Genomic DNA, 24,763 nt, shown 5'->3' on the forward strand with positions numbered 1-24,763 from the left:
CGTGTGAGTCTGGTCCTTCTGAAACAAAAGACGGGACTATGCAGTACTTTAAAGTGCCGCATAGTCCTGTCTTGTACCCTTAAGTAAAGCAGAGAGATCTCTGAGCCGCTCTTCCAAATTGCACACAAGCCATTCAACGGAAGCCACAGATGTCCAGATCCAAGGCCAGCCTTGCCTGGGGCAGACTGCCTCGCCAGTGTTCACAATCACAACGTCCAAACACGAAAGCCACGTTAATCCCACGTCTCTGCTAGGACTGGGGGTTGGAAAGTCTGCACCAAACGGTGGGGTGATCTGTCATTTCAGTGATGCCCCCAGCGGCCGAGGCTCCGATTATCCAGCCCCAGCGGAGGTGGAGCCGGCACTGTGGGTACGTCTGATACGTTTTTACCCAAACGCCTGGCTGCCCAGCTCGCCAAAGGAGAAAGGAAACAGGGCGGCAAGAAGGACTGGAACGGTGCAGAACCGTTTTTAAGGCGGCGGCGGGGTGGCTGAGTTAGTCTGCAACGGGAAACACGTAAAAACAACCCAGCAGTCTAGTGCGTTACACACTGACAAAGCATGTAGCTCAGAGGCAGGCCAAAGGGCCTCCCTGGGTCGGCTCCGGTCTGCGGAGGCCCTGCCCCCCCCCCGCCCCAGGCCAATTAGGGTTTGGGGGCAGGAGAGCACGTGAAGCTTTCTCTGCTCTGCCCCCCCAAGGGAGCAGCACACGGCACTTCCACGCCCCACGTGCTGCTCGCAAGGCCGGGGGTGGGGGAGCGCCCGAAGCCTCCTCCTGCCCTACCGGAGACATGGGCGCCTAGTGGGAAGGAGGCAAAGGGCTCCCCCACCCCAGATCAATCATGGTCTGGGTAGCCCCGCCCCTTCCTGGTTAGGCCCCGCCCCTTCTGCAGTGACCCAGGGCTACTTAAAAATTTTTTGAAGTGGCCCTCGGGCAAAAATTATTGCCCCCCCCCTTATGTAGATGGGATCATGAGCTTTCGTGGGTGGAAGTGGGCTGTGCCAAACGCTCATGATCCCATCTACCTCAGGCATGTCAAACAGGCTTCTCCTGGGCTGCACGTGGCCCAATCGACATTTTTTGTGGCCTGCCACAAGATTTTATAAAAGAATAAAGTGAGGCCCGCTGGCCGCTCGGAGCACGTGGCCGAGTGCAGACCACGGCTGGCCGGGCTGCTCTGCGCAGGCATCAAGCGCCTGCTCGCAGCTGGCTGCTGTGCTCACGCCTCCCCCGCGCCTGAGGAAGAAATGTGGGGCAGCTGCAATGCTGGCTCTGGGACCAGGCAGTAGGTATGGGGGGAGGGGCGGGGAGTGCCTGGGGCTGGGGGAGGCGTTGGGTCAGAGGGGTTCTCTGGGGGAGCAGAGGGGAATTGGGTTAGTACGGGGATATGGGAGTGCCTGGGGCTGGGGGAGGGGGGAGGCATTGGGTCAGAGGGGTTCTCTAGGGGAGCAGAGGGGAATTGGGTTAGAACGGGGATATGGGAGTGCCTGGGGCTGGGGGAGGGGGGAGGCGTTGGGTTAGGGGGGTTCTCTAGGGGAGCAGAGGGGAATTGGGTTAGAACGGGGATATGGGAGTGCCTGGGGCTGGGGGAGGGGGGAGGCGTTGGGTTAGGGGGGTTCTCTAGGGGAGCAGAGGGGAATTGGGTTAGAACGGGGATATGGGAGTGCCTGGCTCTGGGGCAGTCGAGGGGGATACTTTGTTAATGTTTTGGGTTTTATTTATCTATTTCCAAATAAAATCACAAAACGTATATTCATTTTATATCAAATAGACGTCAATTTTTTGCAATTGCACGAATAATTATATAGAATCATAGAATACTAGGACTGGAAGGGACCTCGAGAGTCATCGAATCGAATCGAGTCCCCTGCCCTCACATCAGGACCAAATACTGTCTAGACCATCCCTGAGAGACATTTATCCAACCTGCTCTTCAATATCTCCACAGATGGGGATTCCACAACCTCCCTCGGCAATTTATCCCAGTGTTTGACCCCCTGACAGGCAGGAACTTTTTCCTAATGTCCAACCTAAAATTATGCAAAATCTCAAACTTACCAGAAGCCTGTTCTAGTTGATTGACCATGGTCTGTACTTGCTTTTATTTCAACAAAGCAAGTTGTGTATCATAGACAGCATTTAAAAGTATCTTCAATTTATATTTAAATTAAACATTATTTTATGAGTAAATAACAATTTTATGCATCAAATTATTGTACTATATTAAAACAAGACCTGAAAAATATTATAAAATATACCTGAAACATAACCTATAATATTCGATTATAAAATATATTAATGATATTATCATTATAAAATATATGAACTATACCTACAACATACTCTATAATAGTACATAATTACAGCTTTGCAATGGAAGGACATTTTCTTTGGGGTCTGTGAAAGCTGTCGGGTTTCATTTGCGGCCCTCAAGTTTGCCCTGCCTGATCTCAGTGTTTGTTTGTCTTTAAAATGTAACCAGATTTTTTTTTAGTTTTTCCTTTTGTTATAAAGTATCTTTTATTTAAAATAATTATAAGTAGCCCCAATGCACCCACCTCTCCCCCAGAGCCAGCCCCTCACACCTCCCACAGAACCAGCCCCCATCCCAATGCACTCACCCCTCCCCTTGAGCCAGACCCCCCCCGAGTCCCCATCCGAATGAACGGAACAGCTGGGCAAGGGATTCTAACTTCCAGTGGCCACTGCTGCCACCCGGCCCGGCTGCCTCAGCTCGCAGCGTGTAGAGCTGGGAGCAGGGAGCCGACTCCCGGTCTCTGTTCAAAAGCATCACGTGGGCCAGCGTAGCCTGCGCGTCACTCCCAGCCCGGCCCGGCGCCCCTGACACAGCGCCCAGGGGCTAATGCCCCCCCTACACCTCTGCCGAGGGGCACAGGCCAGGCTGCCCATCCCCATCGCGGGGGGGGGGGGTACAGCAGGTCCCCAGCGCCCCGGCTCGCACCAGTCGCACACACACCAGGCCGGGCAGCAGAGAACGAGCAGGTGGCTTTATTCGCACTGGGCCTGACCCCGGCCCGGGCCTGGGGGCAAAGCCGGCACCAGAGCGCTGCTGCCAGGCTGGTCCGGGCTGTCCCCCGCTGGCGTAGCACCCGAGGGCGTCATACGGCCGAGGGGCCAGGGCGCTGCCCGGGTTCATTTGTACTTGGTGAGGGCGCCCAGGGGCACGTGGGTGTGCGTGCCGGAGACCAGCATCTCGTGGATCTGGAGGAACTCGCTGAAGGTGCCCCCGGTGCCGGAGCCGGGCGGCAGCAGCCCTCCCGCGTAAGCCCACTGGTGCCGCCGCAGGGCCCCGCGGTCGGGGAAGCTCTGGCAGCAGTGGGGGCAGCCGAAGGGCCGGGCGCCGGCGTGGGCCCGGTGGTGCAACAGCAGCGAGCCCTCGTGCAGGAAAGTCTTGCTGCACTCGGGACAGGGGCGGGGCTCTTTGTGCACATGGGTCTCCTCGTGCCGCACGAGGTGCTCCTGGCGCGTGAAGCCGCGGCCGCACTGGCCGCAGGCAAAGGGCTTCTCCCCGCTGTGCACTGCCCGGTGCCGCCGCAGGCAGCCCTGGCTGCTGAAGGCTTTGCCGCACTGGCTGCAGGGGACGGCGCCTGCCCCGGCGGGCTGCCGCTGGTGCTGGGCCATACACTGCCCCTCTGAGCTGGGGGGCACAGCCCCCGGCCCCGCCCTGCCCCTCTGGCACTCGGGGGTCCCCTTGCTCTGGGGCTCAGTGCCCCCCAGCGGGACCCCCGGGGGTTCATCGTGTCCCTTCCCCGCAGGCCGCCCCTTGCGCTGCCTCCGACTGGCGCTGGCTCCTGGCCCAGCCGCGCCCGGTGAGACTCTGGCTGCGTCTCGCCCCGCCGGCATCTCGCTCGGGTCCAGCCCTGCCGGCTCCTCCTCTGGCCCCCGGGGCCCAGCGCCTGCGGGGAGAGAAGCGTCCGGGCGTTACTGGCCCCTCGGGAGGCCCCAGGGTGAACCCGAGACGGGGCCCAAATGCAGCCCCTGGGCACCTGCCCCTGGGCCCGGTCTCTGGTCACAGCGCTGCCGGTTCAGAGCCTGCCTGCGAGGTCCCTGCCCCGCTGCGCTATTTCCCAAGGGAAGGGCCCACTGAGCGGCTCCCCCCGCCTCCAGCCAGCCCCACTGGGAACCCAGCGTCTGCGGGCAGGGGCCACGCTCTGCCCCCCTGCAGTGGGGGTCTCGCAGTGCGAGGCTCCTGGCAAGAGGGAAACTCCTGCACGTGCTCCTGACTCCGTACGGCCCACGGGAACGGTACCCCCGGCAGGCCCGGCTCCTGACTCCGTACAGCCCACGGGAACGGTACCCCCGGCGGGCCCGGCTCCCGACGGTACGGCCCACGGGAACGGTACCCCCGGCGGACCCGGCTCCCAACGGTACGGCCCACGGGAACGGTACCCCCGGCGGACCCGGCTCCTGACTCCGTACGGCCCACGGGAACGGTACCCCCGGCGGGCCCGGCTCCTGACTCCGTACGGCCCACGGGAACGGTACCCCCGGCGGGCCCGGCTCCTGACTCCGTACGGCCCACGGGAACGGTACCCCCGGCGGACCCGGCTCCCGACGGTACGGCCCACGGGAACGGTACCCCCGGCGGGCCCGGCTCCTGACTCCGTACGGCCCACGGGAACGGTACCCCCGGCGGGCCCGGCTCCTGACTCCGTACGGCCCACGGGAACGGTACCCCCGGCGGGCCCGGCTCCCGACCGTACGGCCCACGGGAACGGTACCCCCGGCGGGCCCGGCTCCCGACCGTACGGCCCACGGGAACGGTACCCCCGGCGGGACCGGCTCCCGACCATACGGCCCACGGGAACGGTACCCCCGGCGGGCCCGGCTCCCAACGGTACGGCCCACGGGAACGGTACCCCCGGCGGGCCCGGCTCCCGACTGTACGGCCCACAGGAACGGTACCCCCGGCGGGCCCGGCTCCCGACCGTACGGCCCGTGGGAACGGTACCCCCGGCGGTCCTGGTTCCCGACCGTACGGCCCGTGGGAACGGTACCCCCGGCGGGCCCGGCTCCTGACCGTACGGCCCACGGGAACGGTACCCCCGGCGGGCCCGGCTCCCGACCATACGGCCCGTGGGAACAGTACCCCCGGCGGGCCCGGCTCCTGACTGTACGGCCCACGGGAACGGTACCCTCGGTGGGCAAGGCTCCCGACCGTACAGCCCGTGGGAATGGTACCCCCAGCGGGCCCGGCTCCTGACCGTACGGCCCGCGGGAACAGTACCCCCGGTGGGCCCGGCTCCTGACCGTACGGCCCGTGGGAACAGTACCCCCGGCGGTCCTGGTTCCCGACCGTACGGCCCACGGGAACGGTACCCCCGGCGGGCCCGGCTCCTGACCGTACGGCCCGTGGGAACAGTACCCCCGGCGGTCCTGGTTCCCGACCGTACGGCCCGTGGGAACGGTACCCCCGGCGGTCCTGGTTCCCGACCGTACGGCCCGTGGGAACAGTACCCCCGGCGGTCCTGGTTCCCGACCGTACGGCCCACGGGAACGGTACCCCCGGCGGGCCCGGCTCCTGACCGTACGGCCCGTGGGAACAGTACCCCCGGCGGTCCTGGTTCCCGACCGTACGGCCCGTGGGAACGGTACCCCCGGCGGGCCCGGCTCCCGACCGTACGGCCCACAGGAACGGTACCCCCGGCGGGCCCGGCTCCCGACTGTACGGCCCACAGGAACGGTACCCCCGGCGGGCCCGGCTCCCGACCGTACGGCCCGTGGGAACAGTACCCCCGGCGGTCCTGGTTCCCGACCGTACGGCCCACGGGAACGGTACCCCCGGCGGGCCCGGCTCCCGACCATACGGCCCGTGGGAACAGTACCCCCGGCGGGCCCGGCTCCTGACTGTACGGCCCACGGGAACGGTACCCTCGGTGGGCAAGGCTCCCGACCGTACAGCCCGTGGGAATGGTACCCCCAGCGGGCCCGGCTCCTGACCGTACGGCCCGCGGGAACAGTACCCCCGGTGGGCAAGGCTCCCGACCGTACGGCCCGCGGGAACAGTACCCCCGGCGGGCCCGGCTCCTGACCGTACGGCCCACGGGAACGGTACCCCCGGTGGGCAAGGCTCCCGACCGTACGGCCCGTGGGAACGGTACCCCCGGTGGGCAAGGCTCCCGACCGTACGGCCCGTGGGAACGGTACCCCCGGTGGGCAAGGCTCCCGACCGTACGGCCCATGGGAACGGTACCCCCGGTGGGCAAGGCTCCCGACCGTACGGCCCGTGGGAACGGTACCCCCGGCGGGCCCGGCTCCCGACCGTACGGCCCGCGGGAACAGTACCCCCGGCGGGCCCGGTTCCCAACCGTACAGCCCGTGGAAACGGTACCCCCAGCAGGCCCGGCTCCCAACGGTACGGCCCGCGGGAACGGTGCGCCCAGCAGACACTGGTGGGAGATGGTGGAGGGGGCCCCGTGGGGTCTGCTTGGGCAGGGACAAACCCTCCGACTGGCCCAGGTCCCGCTGGACACCAGCAAGGCTGGACAGGTTCATGACGTGGGCACCAGCGTGTCCTGCACCATGACGTGCCAGGAGCCGGCACAGGGACCCGACTCCGGGAGCTTTGCTCACCCATGCCTGGGGGGCCAGCCCCGCCTGTCTCCCTGGGGCCATACGGCTCTTCCCCTCGCTCCAGCCTGGAGATGATCTCCGGTTTCTCCGAGCCGTCTCCTGTGGGATGGAAGGCGAGGTCTGGGACGTGCCTGTCTAATGACCCAGTGACCCTGGCCCGCAAGGGTCCAACGCGGGCTGTGAGGTGCCTACTAGACTAGCTACAGAGCCCCGGGGAGGGATCCAAGTCCCCGGGACCGGACGGCATCACCCTCGAGTTCTGAAAGAACTCCGATGGGAGACTGTGGAACTATTCCCTGTGATTTGTAACCTCCTTTAAATCAGCTTCCGCACCTAATGACTGGCAGGTAGCTAATGTGACACCAGTATTTGAAAAGGGCTCTAGCGGGGATCCCGGCAATTACAGACCGGTCAGGCTAACGTCAGGACCAGGCACATTAGTTGAAACTATAGTAAAGAATAAAATTGTCAGACACATGGATGAAGATAATTTGTTGGGGAAAGTCAACATGGTTTCTGTAAAGGGAAATCCTGCCTTACTAATCTATTAGAGTTCTTTGAAGGGGTTAACAAACATGCGGACAAGGGGGATCCAGTAGATCTAGTGCACTTACGATTTCCAGAAAGCCTTTGACAAGCTCCCTCACCAAAGGCTCTTAAGTAAAGTAAGTTGTCATAGGTAAGAGGGAAGGTCCTTTCATGGACTGAGAACTGGTTACAAGACAGGAAACAAAGGGTAGGAATAAATGGTCGGTTTTCTGAGTGGAGAGAGGTAACTAGTGGAGTCCCCCAAGGGTCAGGCCTAGGACCAATCCTATTCTACTTATTTATAAATGATCTGGAGAAAGGGGTAAACAGGGTGGTGGCAAAATTTGCAGATGATCCCAAACTGCTCAAGATAGTTAAGACCAAAGCAGACTGTGAAAAGCTTCAAAAAGATCTCACAAAACTAAGGGTCTGTCTACACTGCATTCCTCTTTCGAGAGAGGAATGCAAATGCAGGGGAACGAAACTGGAAGTGAAGTGCGGATTTGAATTTCCTGTGCTTCATTTGCATAATCACGTCCGGGCGCTATTTCAAAATACCCTATTTCGAAAAAAGAAACGCTGTCTAGACGCGGTTATTTCGAAAGAAAACTCTTCTTTCAAAATGACTCTTAAACCTCACGATATAAGTAAAGGTCATTTTGAAGGAAGAGTTTTCTTTCGAAATAACCGCGTCTAGACAGCGTTTCTTTTTTTGAAATAGCGCCCGGACGCGATTATGCAAATGAAGCACTGGAAATTCAAATCCGCGCTTCATTTGCAATTTCATTCCCCTGCATTTGCATTCCTCTCTCAAAAAAGGATGCAGTGTAGACAGACCATAAATGTAAATTTATGCACATTGAAAACATAATCCCAACTCTACAGACAATACGATGGGGATTCATTTGGCTACAACTACTCAGGAGAGATTTTGGAGTCACTGTGGAGCGTTCTCTGAGAACATCCGCGCCGTGCACAGCGGCCGTCAGAAAAGCAAATAGACTGTTAGGAATAGAAATAAGACAGAGAATATCTTATTGCCTCAATGCGTGGATGAGACGATGGCGTAGGGAGGAGAGGGTTAGATTTATTAGGAACTGGGGACACTTTTGGAAGAGGGGGAGCCTACATAGGAAGGATGGGCTTCACCTAAACCAAGGTGGATCCAGACTGCTGGCACTTAACGTTAAAAAGGTTGCAGAGCAGTTTTTAAATTAAGAGATGGGGGGAAGCCGGTGGGTGCGGAGGAGCATGTGGATTGGATGGAGACATCTCAGAGGAGAGTCTATTGACAGAGATTCTCTAGGTTTTAGTCAGGAGGAGAGGATGGAAGAGGATAAAGTATGGGCCAGATCAGACAAGAAACATTCTCATAAAAAGGGATCTGACACATCAGAAAAGAGTAGACAAATAAACAGTGACAAATTTGTAAAGTGCTTGTACACAAATGCTAGAAGTCATAAGAACATGAGAACGGCCGGACTGGGTCAGACCAAAGGTCCATCCAGCCCAGTATCCTGTCTGCCGACAGTGGCCAGCACCAGGTGCCCCAGAGAGGGTGGACCGAAGACAACGATCAAGCGATTTGTCTCCTGCCATCCCTCTCCAGCCTCTGACAAACAGAGGCCAAGGACACCATTTTATCCCCTGGCTAATAGCCTTTTATGGACCTAACCTCCATGAAATTATCTAGCTTCTCTTTAAACTCTGTTCAAGTCCTAGCCTTCACAGCCTCCTCTGGCGAGGAGTTCCACAGGTTGACCACACGCTGTGTAAGAAGAACTTTCTGTTATTAGTTTTAAACCTGCTCCCCGTTAATTTCATTTGGTGTCCTCTAGTTCTTCTATTTAGGGAACTAATAAATAACTTTTCTTTTATCTGCCCTCTCCACACCACTCATGATTTTATAGACCTCTATCATATCCCCCCTCAGTCTCCCCTTCTCTAAACTGAAAAGTCCCAGTCACTTTAGCCTCTCTTCATATGGGACCCGTTCCAAACCCCTCAGCATTTTAGTTGCCCTTTAGTCTAAGTAATAAGATGGGTGAACTAGAGTGCCTCGAGTTAAAGGAGGATATTGATTTAATAAGCATCACAGAAACCTGGTGGAGTGAGGACAATCAATGGGAGACAATCATACCAGGGTACAAAATATATCGGAAGGACAGAACAGGTCGTGTGGGGGGTAGGGAGGTGGAAGTGGCACTGTATGAGAAAGAAAATGAAGAATCAAATGCAGTAAAAATCTTAAATGAATCAAAATGTTCCATAGAATCTTTATGGCTAGTAAATTCCATGCTCCAATAATAAGAATTTAGCAATAGGGATCTATTATTGACCACCTGACCAGGACAGTGATAGTGACTATGACATGCTAAGGGACATTAGAGAGGCTTTCAAAATAAAAAACTCAATAATAGTGGGGGATTTCAATTGATTTAGTCCTGAGTGGAGCGCAGGATCTGACCCCAGAGGTAACTAGAACAGGACCGCTTGGGAATAGTGACCATAATATAACAACATTTCACATCCCTGTGGTGGGAAGAACCCCTCAGCAGCCCATCACTGTGGCATTTCATTTCAGAAAGGGGAACTATGCAAAAAGGAAGAGGTTAGTTAAACAGAAATTAAAAGGCGCAGTGACTACAGTAAAATCCCTGCAAGCTGCACGGACACTTTTCAAAGACCCCATAATAGAGGCCCAACTTAAATGTAGACCCCAAATTCAAAACCACAGTAAAAGAACTAAAAAAGAGCCACCGTGGCTTCACAACCATGTCAAAGACGCAGTGAGAGATAAAGAGGCATCTTTTAAGAAGTGGAAGTCCAATCCTAGTGAGGAAAACAGAAAGGAACATAACCACTGCCACGTTAAGTGTAAAAATGTAAGCAGAAAAGCCAAAAAAGGAGTTTGAAGAGCAGCTGGCCAAAAACTCCAAAGGTAACAAAATGTTTTCAAAGTACATCAGAAGCAGGAAGCCTGCTGAAGAACTGGACAGTCGAGATACAAAAGGAGAGTTTAAAGACGACCAAGTCATTGCGGAGAAACTAAATGAATTCTTTGCCTCAGTCTTCATGGCTGAGGACGTTGGGGAGATTCCCAAACCTGAACCGTCCTTTGTAGGTGACAAATCTGAGGAGTTGTCACAGACTGAAGTGTTATTAGAAGACGTTTAGGAATTAACTGATAAACTTAACAGTTACAAGTCACTGGGACCAGATGGCATTCACCCAAGAGTTCTGAAAGAACTCAGATGTGAAATTGCGGAACTATTAACTCTGGTTTGTAACCTAGCCTTTAAATCAGCTTCTCATAGAATCATAGAATCATAGAGCTGGAAGAGACCTCAGAAGGGCGTCAAGTCCAGCCCCCTGCTCTAGGCAGGACCAATCCCAACTAAATCAACCCGGCCAGGGCTTTGTCAAGCCAAGACTTAAACACCTCTAGGGATGGAGACTCCACTACTTCCCTAGGTAACCCATTCCAGTGCTTCACCACCCGCCTAGGGAAATAGTTTTTCCTAATATCCAACCTGGACCTCTCCCACCACAACTTGAGCCCATTGCTCCTTGTTCTGCATCCGTCACCACTGAGAACAGCCTCTCTCCATCCTCTTTGGAACCTCCCTTCAGGAAGTTGAAGGCTGCTCTCAAATCCCCCCTCACTCTTCGCTTCTGCAGACTAAACAGACCCAATTCCCTCAGCCTCTCCTCATAAGTCATATGCTCCAGCCCCCTAATCATTTTGGTTGCCTCCGCTGGACCCTCTCCAATGCATCCACATCCTTTTTGTAGTGGGGGGCCCAGAACTGGACACAATACTCCAGATGTGGCCTCACCAAAGCCGAATAAAGGGGAATAATGACATCTCTGGATCTGCTGGCAATGCTCCTCTTAATGCAGCCTAATATGCCATTAGCCTTCTTGGCTACAAGGGCGCCTGCTGACTCATATCTAGCTTCTCATCCACTGTAACCCCCAGGTCCTTTTCTGCAGAACTACAACTTAACTGGTTGGTCCCCAGCCTGTAACAATGCTTGGGATTCTTCCGCCCCAAGTGCAGGACTCTACACTTGTCCTTGTTGAACCTCATCAGCCTTCTTGTGGCCCAATCCTCCAATTTGTCTAAGTCACTCTGGACCCTATCTCTGCCCTTAAGGTATCTACCTCTCCCCCCAGCTTAGTGTCCTCCGCAAACTTGCTGAGGGTGCAATCCATCCCCTCATCCAGGTCATTAATAAAGATATTGAACAAAACCGGTCCTAGAACCGAACCTTGGGGCACTCCGCTAGAAAGCGACCCCCATCCTGACATCGAGCCATTGATCACTACCCGCAGGGCCTGGCCTTCTAGCCAGCTTTCTATCCATCTTACCGTCCATTTATCCAATCCACATTCCCTTAACATGCTGGCAAGAATATTGTGGGAGACCGTATCAAAAGCCTTGCTAAAGTCAAGGTCTATCACATCCACTGACTTTCCCATGTCCACCGAGCCAGTTACGTCATCATAGAAGCTAATCAGATTGGTCAGGCACGACTTGCCCTTTGTGAATCCATGCTGACTATTCCTAATCACTTTCCTCTCTTCCAAGTGCCTCAATATGGATTCCTTATGGATCCCTTCCATGATTTTTCCAGGAACCGAGGTAAGACTGACCGGCCTATAGTTCCCTGGATCCTTCTTCCCTTTTTTGAAGATGGGCACTACATTTGCTTTTTTCCAGTCATCCGGGATCTCTCCCGATCTCCACGACTTTTCAAAGATAATGGCCAAAGGCTCCTCAATGACATTTGCCAACTCCCTCAGTACCCTCGGATGCACTAAGTCCGGGCCCATGGATTTGTGTATGTTTAGCTTTTCTAAATAGTTCCTAACCTGTTCTTTAACCACCACGGGCTGTCCATCTTCATCCCATCTTGTGTCACTTGGCGCAGAAGTCCAGGAGCCGACCTTGTCCGTGAATACAGAGGCAAAGAAAGCATTGAGTACTTCAGCTTTCATAGAATCATAGAATCATAGGACTGGAAGGGACCTCAAGAGGTCATCGAGTCCAGCCCCCCGCCCTCAAGGCAGGATCAAGCTCCACCTACACCATCCCTGACAGATGTCTATCTAACCTGTTCTTAAATATCTCCAGAGAGGGAGATTCCACCACCTCCCTTGGCAATTTATTCCAATATTTGACCACCCTGACAGTTAGGAATTTTTTCCTTATGTCCAATCTAAACCTCCCCTGCTGCACTTTAAGCCCATTACTCCTTGTCCTGTCCTCAGAAACCAAGAGGAACAAATTTTCGCCTTCCTCCTTGTGACACCCTTTTAGATATTTGAAAACCGCTATCATGTCCCCCCTTAATCTTCTTTTTTCCAAACTAAACAAGCCCAGTTCATGAAGCCTGGCTTCATAGGTCATGTTCTCTAAACCTTTAATCATTCTTGTCGCTCTTCTCTGTACCCTTTCCAATTTCTCCACATCTTTCTTGAAATGTGGCGCCCAGAACTGGACACAGTACTCCAGCTGAGGCCTAACTAGTGCAGAGTAGAGCGGCAGAATGACTTCACGAGTTTTGCTTACAACACACCTGTTGATACAACCTAGAATCATATTTGCTTTTTTTGCAGCAGTGTCACACTGTTGACTCATATCATCTGTCCCCACATCATCTGTCACTAGGTTACCTCCTTCATCCAGTAGGGGCCCCACCCGCTCTCTGATCACCTTCTTCTTGTTAACATGCCTGTAGAAACCTTTCTTGTATCCTTCACATCCTTAGCCAGTCGCAATTCCATTTGCGCTTTCGCCTTCCTGATAACCCCCTGGCATTCTCGAGCTAGACCTTTAAACTCCTCCCTGGTCATTTGTCCAAGTTTCCACTCTTTGTAAGCTTCCTTTTTGTGCTTAAGTTCACCAAGGATTTCCCCTGTAAGCCAGTCCGGTCTCCTACCATGTTTGCCTCTCTTGCTACGCGTCGGGATGGTTTCTTTCTGTGCCTTCAATAAGGCTTCTTTAAAATACTGCCAGCTGTCCTGGACTCCTTTCCCCTTCATGTTAACATCCCAGGGGATTCTGCCCATCAGATCTCGAAGGGAGTCAAAATCTGCTTTTTTGAAGTCCAAGGTGTGTATTTTACTACTCTCTTTTCTTCCTTTGGTCAGGATCCTGAAATCTACCATCTCATGATCACTGCTTCCCAGGTTGTCACCCACCTCCACTTCCCCTATTAGTTCCTCCCTGTTTGTGAGCAGAAGGTCAAGCTGCGCACGGCCCCTGGTCGGATCCTTCAGCACCTGTGTCAAGAAGTTATCCCCGACATTCTCCAAAAACTTCCTGGATTGCCTGTGTACTGCCGTATTGGTTTCCCAGCAGATGTCAGGGGGATTAAAGTCCCCCACGAGAACCAGGGCCTGCGATCTGGAAGCTTCTCTCAGTTGTCTGAAGAAAGCTTCATCTACCTCATCCACCTGATCCGGTGGCCTGTAGCAGACACCAACCACAACATCACTGCTGTTGTTTGCTCCTTTAAACTTAACCCATAGACTCTCAACAGGTTTTTCTCCCTCTTTATACTGGAGTTCAGAGCAATCGTAGTGCTCTCTTACATATAGTGCAACTCCTCCTCCTTTTCTCCCCTGCCTGTTGTTCCCGAACAGTCTATACCCTTCCATGACAGCGCTCCAGTCATGCGAGTCATCCCACCAAGTCTCTGTTATCCCAATTAAATCATATTTCTTGGTCTGGGCCAGGGCCTCCAGTTCTTCTTCAGGTAACCAGTTGATCGTCCTATCTTCTCCATTCGAGACTGGGGTCCTCCTTTCTTGCTCCTTCCTCTTTGCATTTCTTCCCGGTATCTGACTTTCCCACTCCCCTCAGGGTTTTGGTCACCATCCCCCGACGAACCTAGTTTAAAGCCCCCGTCACTAGGTTTGCAAGCCTGCCCGCGAAGATGCTCCTTCCTCTCTTCGTTAGGTGGATCCCATCTCTTCCTAACAATCCTTGTGCCCGGAACAGAGTCCCATGGTTGAAGAAACCAAAGCCCTCTCTGCGACACCATCTGCGCAACCACGCATTGACGTCCTCAATTCGACGATCCCTGCCCAGTCCTTTCCCTTCAACAGGGAGGATGGACGAGAACACCACTTGCGCGCCGAATTCTTGGATCCTTCTTCCTAGCGCTACATAATCCGCAGTAACGCGCTCAAGATCATTCTTGGCCGTATCATCAGTTCCCATGTGGAGAAGCAGGAAGGGGTAGCGATCCGAAGGTTTGATCAGCTTGGTAAGCCTCTCAGTGACATCCTGAATGCGAGCTCCCAGTAAGCAGCACACCTCTCGAGATTCCAGGTCCGGATGGCAGAGGGATGGCTCAGTCCCTCTTAGGAGGGAGTCCCCGACCACCACCACCCGTCGTTTCCTTTTGGGGGTGGTGGCCATGGAACCCCCATCCCTAGGACTACGCATCCCATGCCTTTCAGTAGATGGTGCTCCCTTCTGGTTTCTTCCTTGTGAGGTCCCTTCCAAAGCTTTCAGCACTGCAGAGCCTGTGGAGAGAGCCTGAAAGCGATTGCTTACCTCTATAGCAACGGGGGATTCCCGTGCTGGCCTTTTTCCCCTTCTAGAAGTTACATGCTGCCAGTTCTCTTCTTGGTCACGTACTGCCCTCTCTGGCTCTTCTGCCTGCCGCGCTTGAAGGATTAAACGCTGCCTTCTATCAAGGAGTCTTCATCCTCTCTGATCGAGCGTAGGGTCGACACTTGGGCCTCCAGTCCTCTAATTTTTTCTTCCAAAATGTCGACCAGCTTGCACTTGGTGCAGATGAAATCCGTTCTTTCTTCTGGGAGGGAGACAAACATGGCACACGCTGTGCAGGTAACAACAGCAGACCCATCACCAACCATCGCTGCTGTCCTGGAAAAGGGATTTAAAAAGAAAGGCAAGAGAACCTCCCGCCCTTCCCAACTCCCTCTCTAACCTCCCTGTTAGCACTCACCTGTTCACAAGCTCCTTGGTCGCTTGCCCACTGCCTTATGTACCCAATGACTGGCAGATAGCTAATGTAACACCAATATTTGAAAAGGGCTCTAGAGACGATCCTGGCAATTACAGACCGGTCAGGCTAACGTCAGTACCGGGCAAATCAGTCGAAACAATAGTAAAGAATACAATCATCAGACACATAGAAGAACATAATTTGTTGGGCAAAAGTCAACATGGTTTCTGTAAAGGGAAATCCTGTTTTACTAATCGATTAGAGTTCTTTGAAGGGGTTAACAAACATGTGGACAAGGGGGATCCAGTAGATCTAGTATACTTAAGATTTCCAGAAAGCCTTTGACAAGGTCCCTCACCAAAGGCTCTTAAGTAAATTAAGATGTCATGGGATAAGAGGGAAGGTCCTTTCATGGACTGAGAAATGGTTAAAAGACAGGAAACAAAGGGTAGGAATAAATGGTAAATATTCCCAATGGAGAGGGGTAACTAGTGGTGTACCCCTAGGGTCAGTCCTAGGACCAATCCTATTCAACTTATTCATAAATGATCTGGAGAAAGGGGTAAACAGGGAGGTGGCAAAGTTTGCAGACGATACTAAACGGCTCAAGGTAGTTAAGACCAAAGCAGACTGTGAAGAACTTCAAAAAGATCTCACAAAACTAGTTGATTGGGCAACAAAATGGCAAATGAAATGTAATGTGGATAAATGTAAAGGAACGCACATTGGAAAAAATAACCCCAACTAGACATATAATATGATGGGGGCTAATTTAGCTCCAACTAATCAGGAAAGAGATCTTGGAGTCATCATGGATAGTTCTCTGAAGACATCCATACATTGTGCAGCGGCAGCCAAAAAAGCAAACAGGATGTTAGGAATCATTTAAAAAAGGGACAGAGACTAAGACGGAGAATATCTTATTGCCTCTATATAAAACCATGGGACGCCCACATGTTGAATACGGCGTACCGATGTGGTTGCCTCACCTCAAAAAAGATCTATTGGCCTTGGAAAAGGTTCAGAAAAGGGCAACAAAAAGATGAGGGGTTTGGAACGGGTCCCACATGAAGAGAGATTAAAAAGACTTGGACTTTTCAGCTTAGCAAAGAGGAGACGAAGGGGGATATGATAGAGGTCTAATAAAATCCTGACAGGGATGGAGAAAGTGAATAAGGAAAATTCTCACAATATAAGAACTAGGGGTCACCCAATGAAATGAATAGGCAGCAGGTTTAAAACAAACCAAAGGAAGATTTTCTTCCCTCAGTGCACAGACAACTTGTGGAACTCCTTGCCAGAGGATGTTGTGAAGGCCAAGGCTATAACAGGGTTTAAAACAGAGCGAGATAGATGCAGGGATGTTAGGCCCATCAGTGGCTGTTAGCCAGGCTGGGCAGGGAGGCTGTCCCTTGCTGGTGTTTGCGAGAGGCTGGAAATGGGCGAAAGGAGAGAGCTCCCGTGATGGTTCCCGGTTGCGTTCGCTCTCTCTGGGGCACCGGGCACTGGCCACTGTCGGCAGGCAGGACACTGGGCTGCACGAGCCTTCGGTGTGACCCCGTCTGGCCGCTCTGCTGTTCTTATCTGACAGGCAGCCTAGCTACCCAGCCCCAGTCGGGACCCGCCGCTCTGGCTGGCTTGGGTCGGTGCTGCTGTGCTTGACACACCGGGCCCAGGCTGCCGGGCCGACCCTGCCCCCGTTCTCCCCACGCCCAGCGGGGCGCCTGTGCCCATGCTCCAGAAGAGCAGACGCCAGCCCAGAGCCCCGTGCCGCTGCCGCCGCCGCCAATCGAGGGATCTTTACCCACAGAGCTGACCAGCTGGTAATTCTCCTTCATCACGTCCTGATAGAGCTCCCGCTGCCAGTCCTTCAGCCCCGCCCACTCCTCGGTGGTGAGATAGACAGCCACGTCCTGGAAGGCCACCGGCGCCTGCCACGCAGAGCAGCCCGGCTGAGCCCCGCCCTCGCCCCTCAGCCAATCGCCAGTCACCTTGGGCGGCTGCCGCGAAGTCTCATGGACAGGGCGAGACCCGACCCCTCCTCCCCTGGGTCGGGCCAGGAGCAAACAGCCCAGCGAGGCCCACATCCCCGGGGCGGGACCCCCAGCCCCCGGCCCTCCCCCAAGGGCTCAGCACGCCCCAGTTCACTGCCCGCCCCAACGCCGCGGCACAGGCCACGGGGCCCAGGCACCGAGCAGAGGGGGCTGCCCAGACACCGGGAGCCCATTCACCCCACTGCGAGGGGGGACCCAGCCACCCAAGGCGCCGACAGGGCCAGCGGGCGGCCGGCTCCTCTGAGGAAGGATTTCGGGGACCCAGAGGCCTCAGACCTCGCCGCTGGCATCCCGCCCAGGCCCCTTCCCTGGTCCCCCCTTGCCCGGAGCCGTTGCGATTCTGGCCGTTACCTGGCTCGGGGCGGCCTTCCCCGGGGCCGGAAGCAGGGGGAAATTCGCTCTCGAGTACTGATGGTCCCAGGCTCGCGGCGCCTTCTCTCGCTTGGCTTTTCTCGCCGACGCCCTGGGCCTGGGGCCCGCGGGGCCTGTCCGAGGGGAGAACCCGCCGGGCGGGCGGGCGACCGTATCACACGGGGGCCACTTCGCCAATGTCGGTTCTGGTCCCGGGCCAGCTCCACCCCAGTCAGAAGGGGCGGGGCCTGAGGCAGAAGGGGCGGGGCTAGGGCTAGCCTCCGCCCAGAGCTGTCTGGGGCCAGAGGCTTTGATGTAAAAACACAGCAAAGGGCTCACGGCTCCAGCCCCCCCGGGAGAGGGCCGGGACCGGGAGCCATTTCAATAGGATCCTGCAGCCTGCACCGCCGCCTGGACCTCTGGTGACACAGGCAGCCGGCTAGAGACAGAAAGCGGCCAGATGCAGCCCCAGGCCGGATCCAGCCCCCGGCCGCATCGTGCCCAGCCCCGGAATCTGTGCTGAGTCCTGCGGTACCCAGGGCTCGGCCGCCACGGGACTTCTCCTGCCAGCAGCCCCCGGACAGCAGCTCCGCAAGAGGCCCCGGGTCCCATGGGCAGCACCCGCACCCCTGGGCCTGGCAGTTCACAGCCGAGGCACCTCTGGGCTCCCGGGCCGCAGACACCGCTCTCCACCCACCCAGCTCTGCCGGCAGCGCGGCGGGAAGGGCGGCAGTACACACCCCTCGCCACCCCTCCTTCTGTGTCCTGCTGCCGGCGCGCGGCCTTCAGAGCTGGGCACCTGGCCAGCAGCCATTCTCCGGCCGCCCAGCCCCCTCGTCCACTGCAAACTGAGCACCCAGAGCAAGGCTGGACAGGCCGCACCCACCCATCCCGCTAGCCGCGCCCCCTGCCCGTCGGCATCTCCCTGCTGGGGCTGGAGTGATGGACCAGCCCCAGCCCCTCGCTGGAGTGCAGCCCCCCGCCAGCCCCACTGCAGCCCCCCGCCAGCTCCACTGCAGCCCCACTGCAGCCCCCCGCCAGCCCCACTGCAGCCCCCAGGGCCGGAGAGCCCTGCCCCCGAGACGCAGCTCCTCACCCAGCGCGGCCACCAGCGCGTAGTTCTCCATCATCACCTCCCGGTACAGCTCCCGCTGCCAGTCCGCCAGCTCCGCCCACTCCGCCGGCGAGAAATAGACCGCCACGTCCTCGAACGCCACCGGCGCCTGCCACGCCACCGGGCCGATCAGACACACCCGGCCTGGCCCACCCGCCCTCCGCCCACTGCTGAGCCCAGCCCGGCCTGTCCCGGCACACCTGGGCGGGCGGGGGGTGGCCCGGGTCTGTCTCGATCAGCCTTTCACCCCGGATGGGCAGGGTAACAGGCCCCCGGCGCCGCACTGGGAGCTGGGCCGACCCCGCGGGGGGATGCGACTGGCGGGGTCAGTACTGGGGGGGCACAGGACTGCGGGGGGGTCCCCTCAGGACCACGCCTGGCACCAGGCCTGCCCTTTGGGACTCTCTCAGGCAGCTGCTTGCTCAGGCTGGTCCGCACGGCTGGTAGGCGAGACCCCCCCAAAAGAAGCACATAAGGGGAAGGGGCCGAGCCACAGAATCCCGCAGCCCCCGCGCTTCCAAGCGACCCTACAATAACAACCCCGCCCCCCCGGCCGCCGGGACAGGCTCCCGAACCCCCCCCCCCTCCGCCGGGCTCCCAACCCCACCCTCCGGGACAGGCTCCCGAACCCCCCCCCCCCGGCTGCCGGGACAGGCTCCCGAACCCCCCCCCCCCGGCTGCCGGGACAGGCTCCCGAACCCCCCCCCGCCGGGCTCCCAACCCCCCCCCCCCGGCCGCCGGGACAGGCTCCCGAACCCCCCCCCTCCGCCGGGCTCCCAACCCCCCCCCCCGGCCGCTGGGACAGGCTCCCGAACCCCCCCCCCCCGGCTGCCGGGACAGGCTCCCGAACCCCCCCCCGCCGGGCTCCCAACCCCCCCCCCCCGGCCGCTGGGACAGGCTCCCGAACCCCCCCCCCCGCCGGGCTCCCGACCCCCCCCCCTACCTGCGCCCGCATGGCCCGGCCGGGTCCCCGCAGCGCGGCTCCGCGGGCTCTGTCCGGCCGCACCCCGCTCCCAGAGCCCCGGGCCCGGCCCCAGGAGCCGCCGCTGCGCAGAGCCCGCTCCTGGGGCCCCCCCGGCCCAGCGACACGGGCCCGCATCAGGAGCCCCCCCGTGGGGCAGGAGCCCCCCCCCGCAGGGCTGCGCCCAGGGCCCCGCCCCCAGGCTTGGGGGGTCCCCCCGCGCGCAGAGCGGCCCGGATTGCAGAAGCACCAGCGGGGGGGTCTCGGGACCCGGGCCGGGCTCCGGCTGCGCCCCAGGGCGCCCACGAGCCGTCAGGGGGGCAGCAGGGCCCTGGGCCCAGCCCCCCGCGGGGTGACCCTCGTGGTGACCTGTGTGGGGGGAGGGGCTGGCCCGCAGGGGGAGGGCTGCCAGATGGTTGAACCAAAAATACCGAACACCCCCCCCCCCCCAATAAACAAAAAAACCCACCGGGGGAGGGGGGGGGGGATATTCTGTTGAGAAAAAAAGGGGGGGGGGGCAAAGTTGTTGGGAAAAGACCCAGCAGGGCCCTTTAAGGCTTTGGGACTTGCTGCCAGCTCATCTTGTTTTCCTGCTTCAAGCCAGAAGACAGGCCCTGCGGCCGGACCGGGTGTGCGGGGCAGGGGCCGGGCCTGGTTGCTGAGTGTGTGTCGGGTGCCAGGGTCTGGGATTGTCACCTCCTGGCAGGGAAAAAAAATCAGAAAATAGCCGACAGTTTAGGACAGTTTAGGACATTTTAGGAGTCTGGTATTTTCTGATTGTTTTTTTACCAGACAGAAGGCGAGAATACCGGACTGTCTGGGTCAATCCCAGACACCTGGACACCCTAAGCTGGGTCCGTGCCTGTTCCCTCGAGTTTTTCCACCCATCTGCAGAGTAAATTTTGTTCTGTGCACCAAGGCATGTGCAGATGTGCACCACCAATACCAAGGTGCTGCCACCTTTGTGTCTCCTGGCTGCCCCCCCAGCCCCCCCATCTCCATCCCAAGTGGAGCACCTCTGGGGGAGGTGGCCCCTGTGCCCGCGCCAGCCCCACTATCCCCCCGGGTGCCTTGGTCAGAACATCAGCACGGCCGGGGGGGGAGGGTCCATCCAGCCCAGCGTCCTGCCTGCCGGCAGTGGCCAGTGCCAGGGGCCCCAGAGGGAGGGAATGATCACGTGACCCGCCCCCTGTCGCCCGTTCCCAGACACACAGAGGCCAGGGACCCAGCCCTGGCTAATGGCCATTGATGGACCCAGCCTCCATGAATCTCACTTGCTCTTTTTTGAACCCTGTTAAAGTCCGGCCTTCACCACATCCTGTGGCAAGGAGTGTCGTGGACCGGCCGGGTCTGGCACCGCTGTTTGTCCCGTTCACTAACTCTTGTCAAGTGCGTTGGAGGAGAGCGCTTCAGAGAGGGAACATCGTAACCTTTCCTGGGCTCGCCTGTGTGGAGTTCTCTGAGCACAGTTTGAGAACTTCCGGTCTGGATGGAAGCTTGTATTTCCATTAAGTTAACATGAAAAATATATAAAAATAAAATGTATAGATGATGCATCAATGGAAAAATAAAAGTTAACTTTTTCTGAAGAAACTTATTCAATTTGGAAAACAAATGTATTCAGATTGCTTTCTTTCTGCGGTTTCTTTACAAAATCGTCCGTTAAGTCATTGTAAGTAATATTTTGTATGGAAGCACTTTCAATTGTCAATACTGCTGAACTTGTCAAACGTTGACTCGTCGTATTTCACAAAGAATTTTTGACGCATTTCAACACAGAAAAAGAACATTCTTCACCAGCACGTGTGACAGAGGTTGGTGAAAATATTTCCAGCCTGGTATCCACATTCGGGAAGGTTGCCTGCAAACCGACACGTGCAAGTCTGAACAAACCAATCGGGGAACTCGAAGCACAGAGCTTATCATTTTTGATAAAACAAATGAAATGTTTTACTTCATCCTCCATAAGATTTGTGTCTATGTCCTCTCGGTAAATTCACTTCACGGTAAATACGTCAACACTACAACACTACTCTGAAATAACTTAGTCCACGTCTACACAGCAGGCAGTTATTTCGAAATAATGTCAAAATCCTGTTGAGCTGGAGGACTTCTTTCTCCGATTCCTGTAACCCTCAGGCTGCGTCTAGACTGGCATGATTTTGCACAAATACTTTTAACGGACAAAGTTTTTCCGTTAAAAGTATTTGCGCAAGAGGGCGTCTACACTGGCATGTGCCTTTGCACAAGAGATGTGCTTTTGCGCAAAAGCATCTGTGCCAGTGTAGACGCTCTCTTGCGCAAGAAAGCTCTGAGGCCATTTTAGCCATTGGGCTTTCTTGCACAAGAAATTAATGTGGCTGTCTACACTGGCCTCTTGCGCAAGAATACTTGTGCAAGAGGGCTTATCTAGCTGGAGTACCACATTTCAAGAAAGATGTGGAGAAATTGGAAAGGGTGCAGAGAAGAGCGACAAGAATGATTAAAGGTCTAGAGAACATGACCTATGAAGCCAGGCTTCATGAACTGGGCTTGTTTAGTTTGGAAAAAAGAAGATTAAGGGGGGACATGATAGCGGTTTTCAAATCTCTAAAAGGGTGTCACAAGGAGGAAGGAGAAAATTTGTTCCTCTTGGTTTCTGAGGACAGGACAAGGAGTAATGGGCTTAAAGTGCAGCAAGGGAGGTTTAGATTGGACATTAGGAAAAAAATCCTGTCAGGGTGGTCAAATATTGGAATAAATTGCCAAGGGAGGTGGTGGAATCTCCCTCTCTGGAGATATTTAAGAACAGGTTAGATAGACATCTGTCAGGGATGGTGTAGGTGGAGTTTGGTCCTGCCTTGAGGGCGGGGGGCTGGACTCGATGACCTCTCGAGGTCCCTTCCAGTCCTATTATTCTATGATTCTATGATTCTATCCCTGAGTGGGAGTGTCGGAGTGTTTGCACAAGAACCACTGATTTCATACAGTACAAAGTCAGTGTTCTTGCGCAAATACTCGCGGTCAGTGTAGACAGGTGGCCACTTTTGCACAAAATCATGCCAGTCTAGACGCAGCCTCATTGCCTGAAGAGTGAGGGAAGTCAGAGGAAGCGTGCTCTGTCGTGAAAGAAGTGCTAAGTACATGCTCCCTATTCAAAATAAGCTACCGATTCACGTAGTTCAATTTGCATAGCTTAGTTCGAGTTAAGCCCTGCAGAGTAGACACACGCTTGATTTCTTACTGTAGTGGCTTTTAGTGTCTCCATCCATACTTGTCAAAAAACATGCAAAATCAATCGACAGTTTTCTTCAGAGAGCCCCCTCTGCTCTGCAATTGCACTAATCGTGTGTCACAAATCACACTGAACTTCTCGTTCCCTTTGAAATGGATTTCATTACCTCTGGTTTCATGAAAACATAACGTCCTGGGTTTTTTACACTTCTCATCAAATATATGCGAGGCACCTCTATTTTCTGTTACTGTTAGTGCCTCTGCTTCATGGACCTATAACCATTTCGAACTGCCACGTGTGAAAGTAGAAAGAATTATACTGTAAGAGAAAGATGAATGATGCTGTAATAATTGAATAAGTTGAAGGAATACTGTTTGTCTCTGAACAGGAAGAAGAAAAGTATGTGAATGTTGTTTGTAGGTATGCAGATCAGAGTGCTAGCCAGGTGGGCCTGAGTTAATAGGAAAAGGAACATTAGGTGTTAGGGAGAAAGCAATTGAGATAACCAGGGAGATATGGACAGGAGATTGCTGTGTGCTTCATGTGGAATGAAGATACTTGACTAGCCTCACACTAATCATGTGAAGTTTTGCCCCTCTTTTAATCCTGTTAATTTTGGCTTTCTTTTGACTGTATAAATCAAGGGGTTTGAACCTTGTGGGGCACTCACATCTTCTGGGTGCATTTAGCAGAGCGGCTTTGCTAATAAACAGAGCGGTCTGACAAATCTGTGAGTCCTGTCTGACTTTGACACATGGCAAAACCCGTACCTGAGGCTAACAATTGTGCAGCTTTCAATACACTTGTATCCGCTTTTTGCAGTGATTTACGGACGGCGTTAAGTCTCTGAAGTAAATGGTTCCACAAAATAGTAAAAACAGCAATAGCACAGAATCCTGGAACCCCAGGGCTGGCAGAGAGCTCAGGAGGCATCAAGTCCAGCCCCCTGCCCAAAGCAGGACCAGCCCAACTCAATCAGCCCAGCCAGGGCTTGGTCAAGCAGGGACTGAAACACCTCTAGGGATGGAGATTCCACCCCCTCCCCAGGGAACCCAGCCCAGTGCTCCCCCACCCGCCTAGGGAAAGAGTTTTTCCTAATATCCCACCTAGACCTCCCCCCCTGTGTTAATGTTCACGCCCTGGGTCCTCTACTCCATGGTCTGGGACGGGAGTTCCACTAGCCCTGGGCTTGCACCGCAGTGTAGACCCAAGGCGCCACTCGGGTGACTTAGTAGGTAAGAGCACAAGGGAGCGGTAGCCATCACAAGCACTACTGTGCATCCCCCAACCCAAACAGGACACTCAGAGCCGGGGTCGGTCCCTCCTCCCCCTCCCCACACCGCTGTGCCAGCACACCCCGGGCCGGACGCTCTGCCTGCTGTCACAGGCTTGGAGAGTTAGGATCTGCCGTCTGGTCCGCTTCAGGAGCGGCTCATGCACTGGCCCGTCTCCAGGGTTCACGGCTTGGGCTAGCCACAAATTCCCACGTGTCCCTGGGGCCCAGTCCCCCTGCCACTCTGGCTAGTCTGGCTCGGAGAGCCCCAGGGAATGAACCGACCATGTCAAATAAGACGGGACCTAAAAGCGACGGTGGCACCTGACTCGGCCTGTTGGTGCCTCTTTTCCGGCCCCCCCCACTACGCTCTCCACTGCAAACCCGCGCAAGCCCCGTCGCCCCTTCTGGCTGAAAACTCATTGCAGCTTGCCGGAGAGCTGCTCTTTCCCCCTTCCATAAGCACTTGGACCCCCCCCCCCCCCCCCCCCCGCAGCCCTAGCTAGGTGACGTTTCTGGTGTTGGAAGGCCATTTGTAGAAAATAACAGCTTAGCCCAGGGGGTCCTAGCGTGACTGGTAACACTGCTCTACAGCCAAAGAGCTTCTGAAATAAATGTAGCCAAACTTTACTCATTCTGGGTCACTGAGAACAAAAATGATGCTTAAAATTGTTGATTGGCT

General features: G+C 55.8%; 1 protein-coding gene across 4 annotated transcripts; it reads right to left on the bottom strand.

Annotated features, from left to right (window-relative positions):
* Nucleotides 1-1,696: 1,696 nt before the first annotated feature.
* LOC142823891 (uncharacterized) lies at nucleotides 1,697-19,701 on the bottom strand. 4 transcript variants are annotated; one of them, XM_075915631.1, is made up of 6 exons: nucleotides 19,577-19,701; nucleotides 18,616-19,073; nucleotides 17,520-17,653; nucleotides 16,919-17,045; nucleotides 6,596-6,694; nucleotides 1,697-3,918 (listed from the first exon to the last, which is right to left on the bottom strand). In XM_075915631.1, exons 2-6 carry the CDS (start codon nucleotides 18,647-18,649, stop codon nucleotides 3,155-3,157), a joined length of 1,158 nt encoding a protein of 385 aa, XP_075771746.1. In that variant the 5' UTR covers nucleotides 18,650-19,073; nucleotides 19,577-19,701; the 3' UTR covers nucleotides 1,697-3,154. The 4 variants fall into 4 exon arrangements, with proteins under 4 accessions (XP_075771746.1, XP_075771745.1, XP_075771747.1 ...); XM_075915630.1 differs by lacking the exon at nucleotides 19,577-19,701 and having other exon boundaries at nucleotides 18,616-19,220; XM_075915632.1 differs by lacking the exons at nucleotides 16,919-17,045; nucleotides 19,577-19,701 and having other exon boundaries at nucleotides 18,616-19,222.
* Between the last annotated feature and the right edge of the window lie 5,062 nt (nucleotides 19,702-24,763).

This window comes from Pelodiscus sinensis, unplaced genomic scaffold (genome assembly GCF_049634645.1).
Source record: "Pelodiscus sinensis isolate JC-2024 unplaced genomic scaffold, ASM4963464v1 ctg110, whole genome shotgun sequence".
Lineage (NCBI taxonomy): Eukaryota > Metazoa > Chordata > Testudines > Trionychidae > Pelodiscus > Pelodiscus sinensis.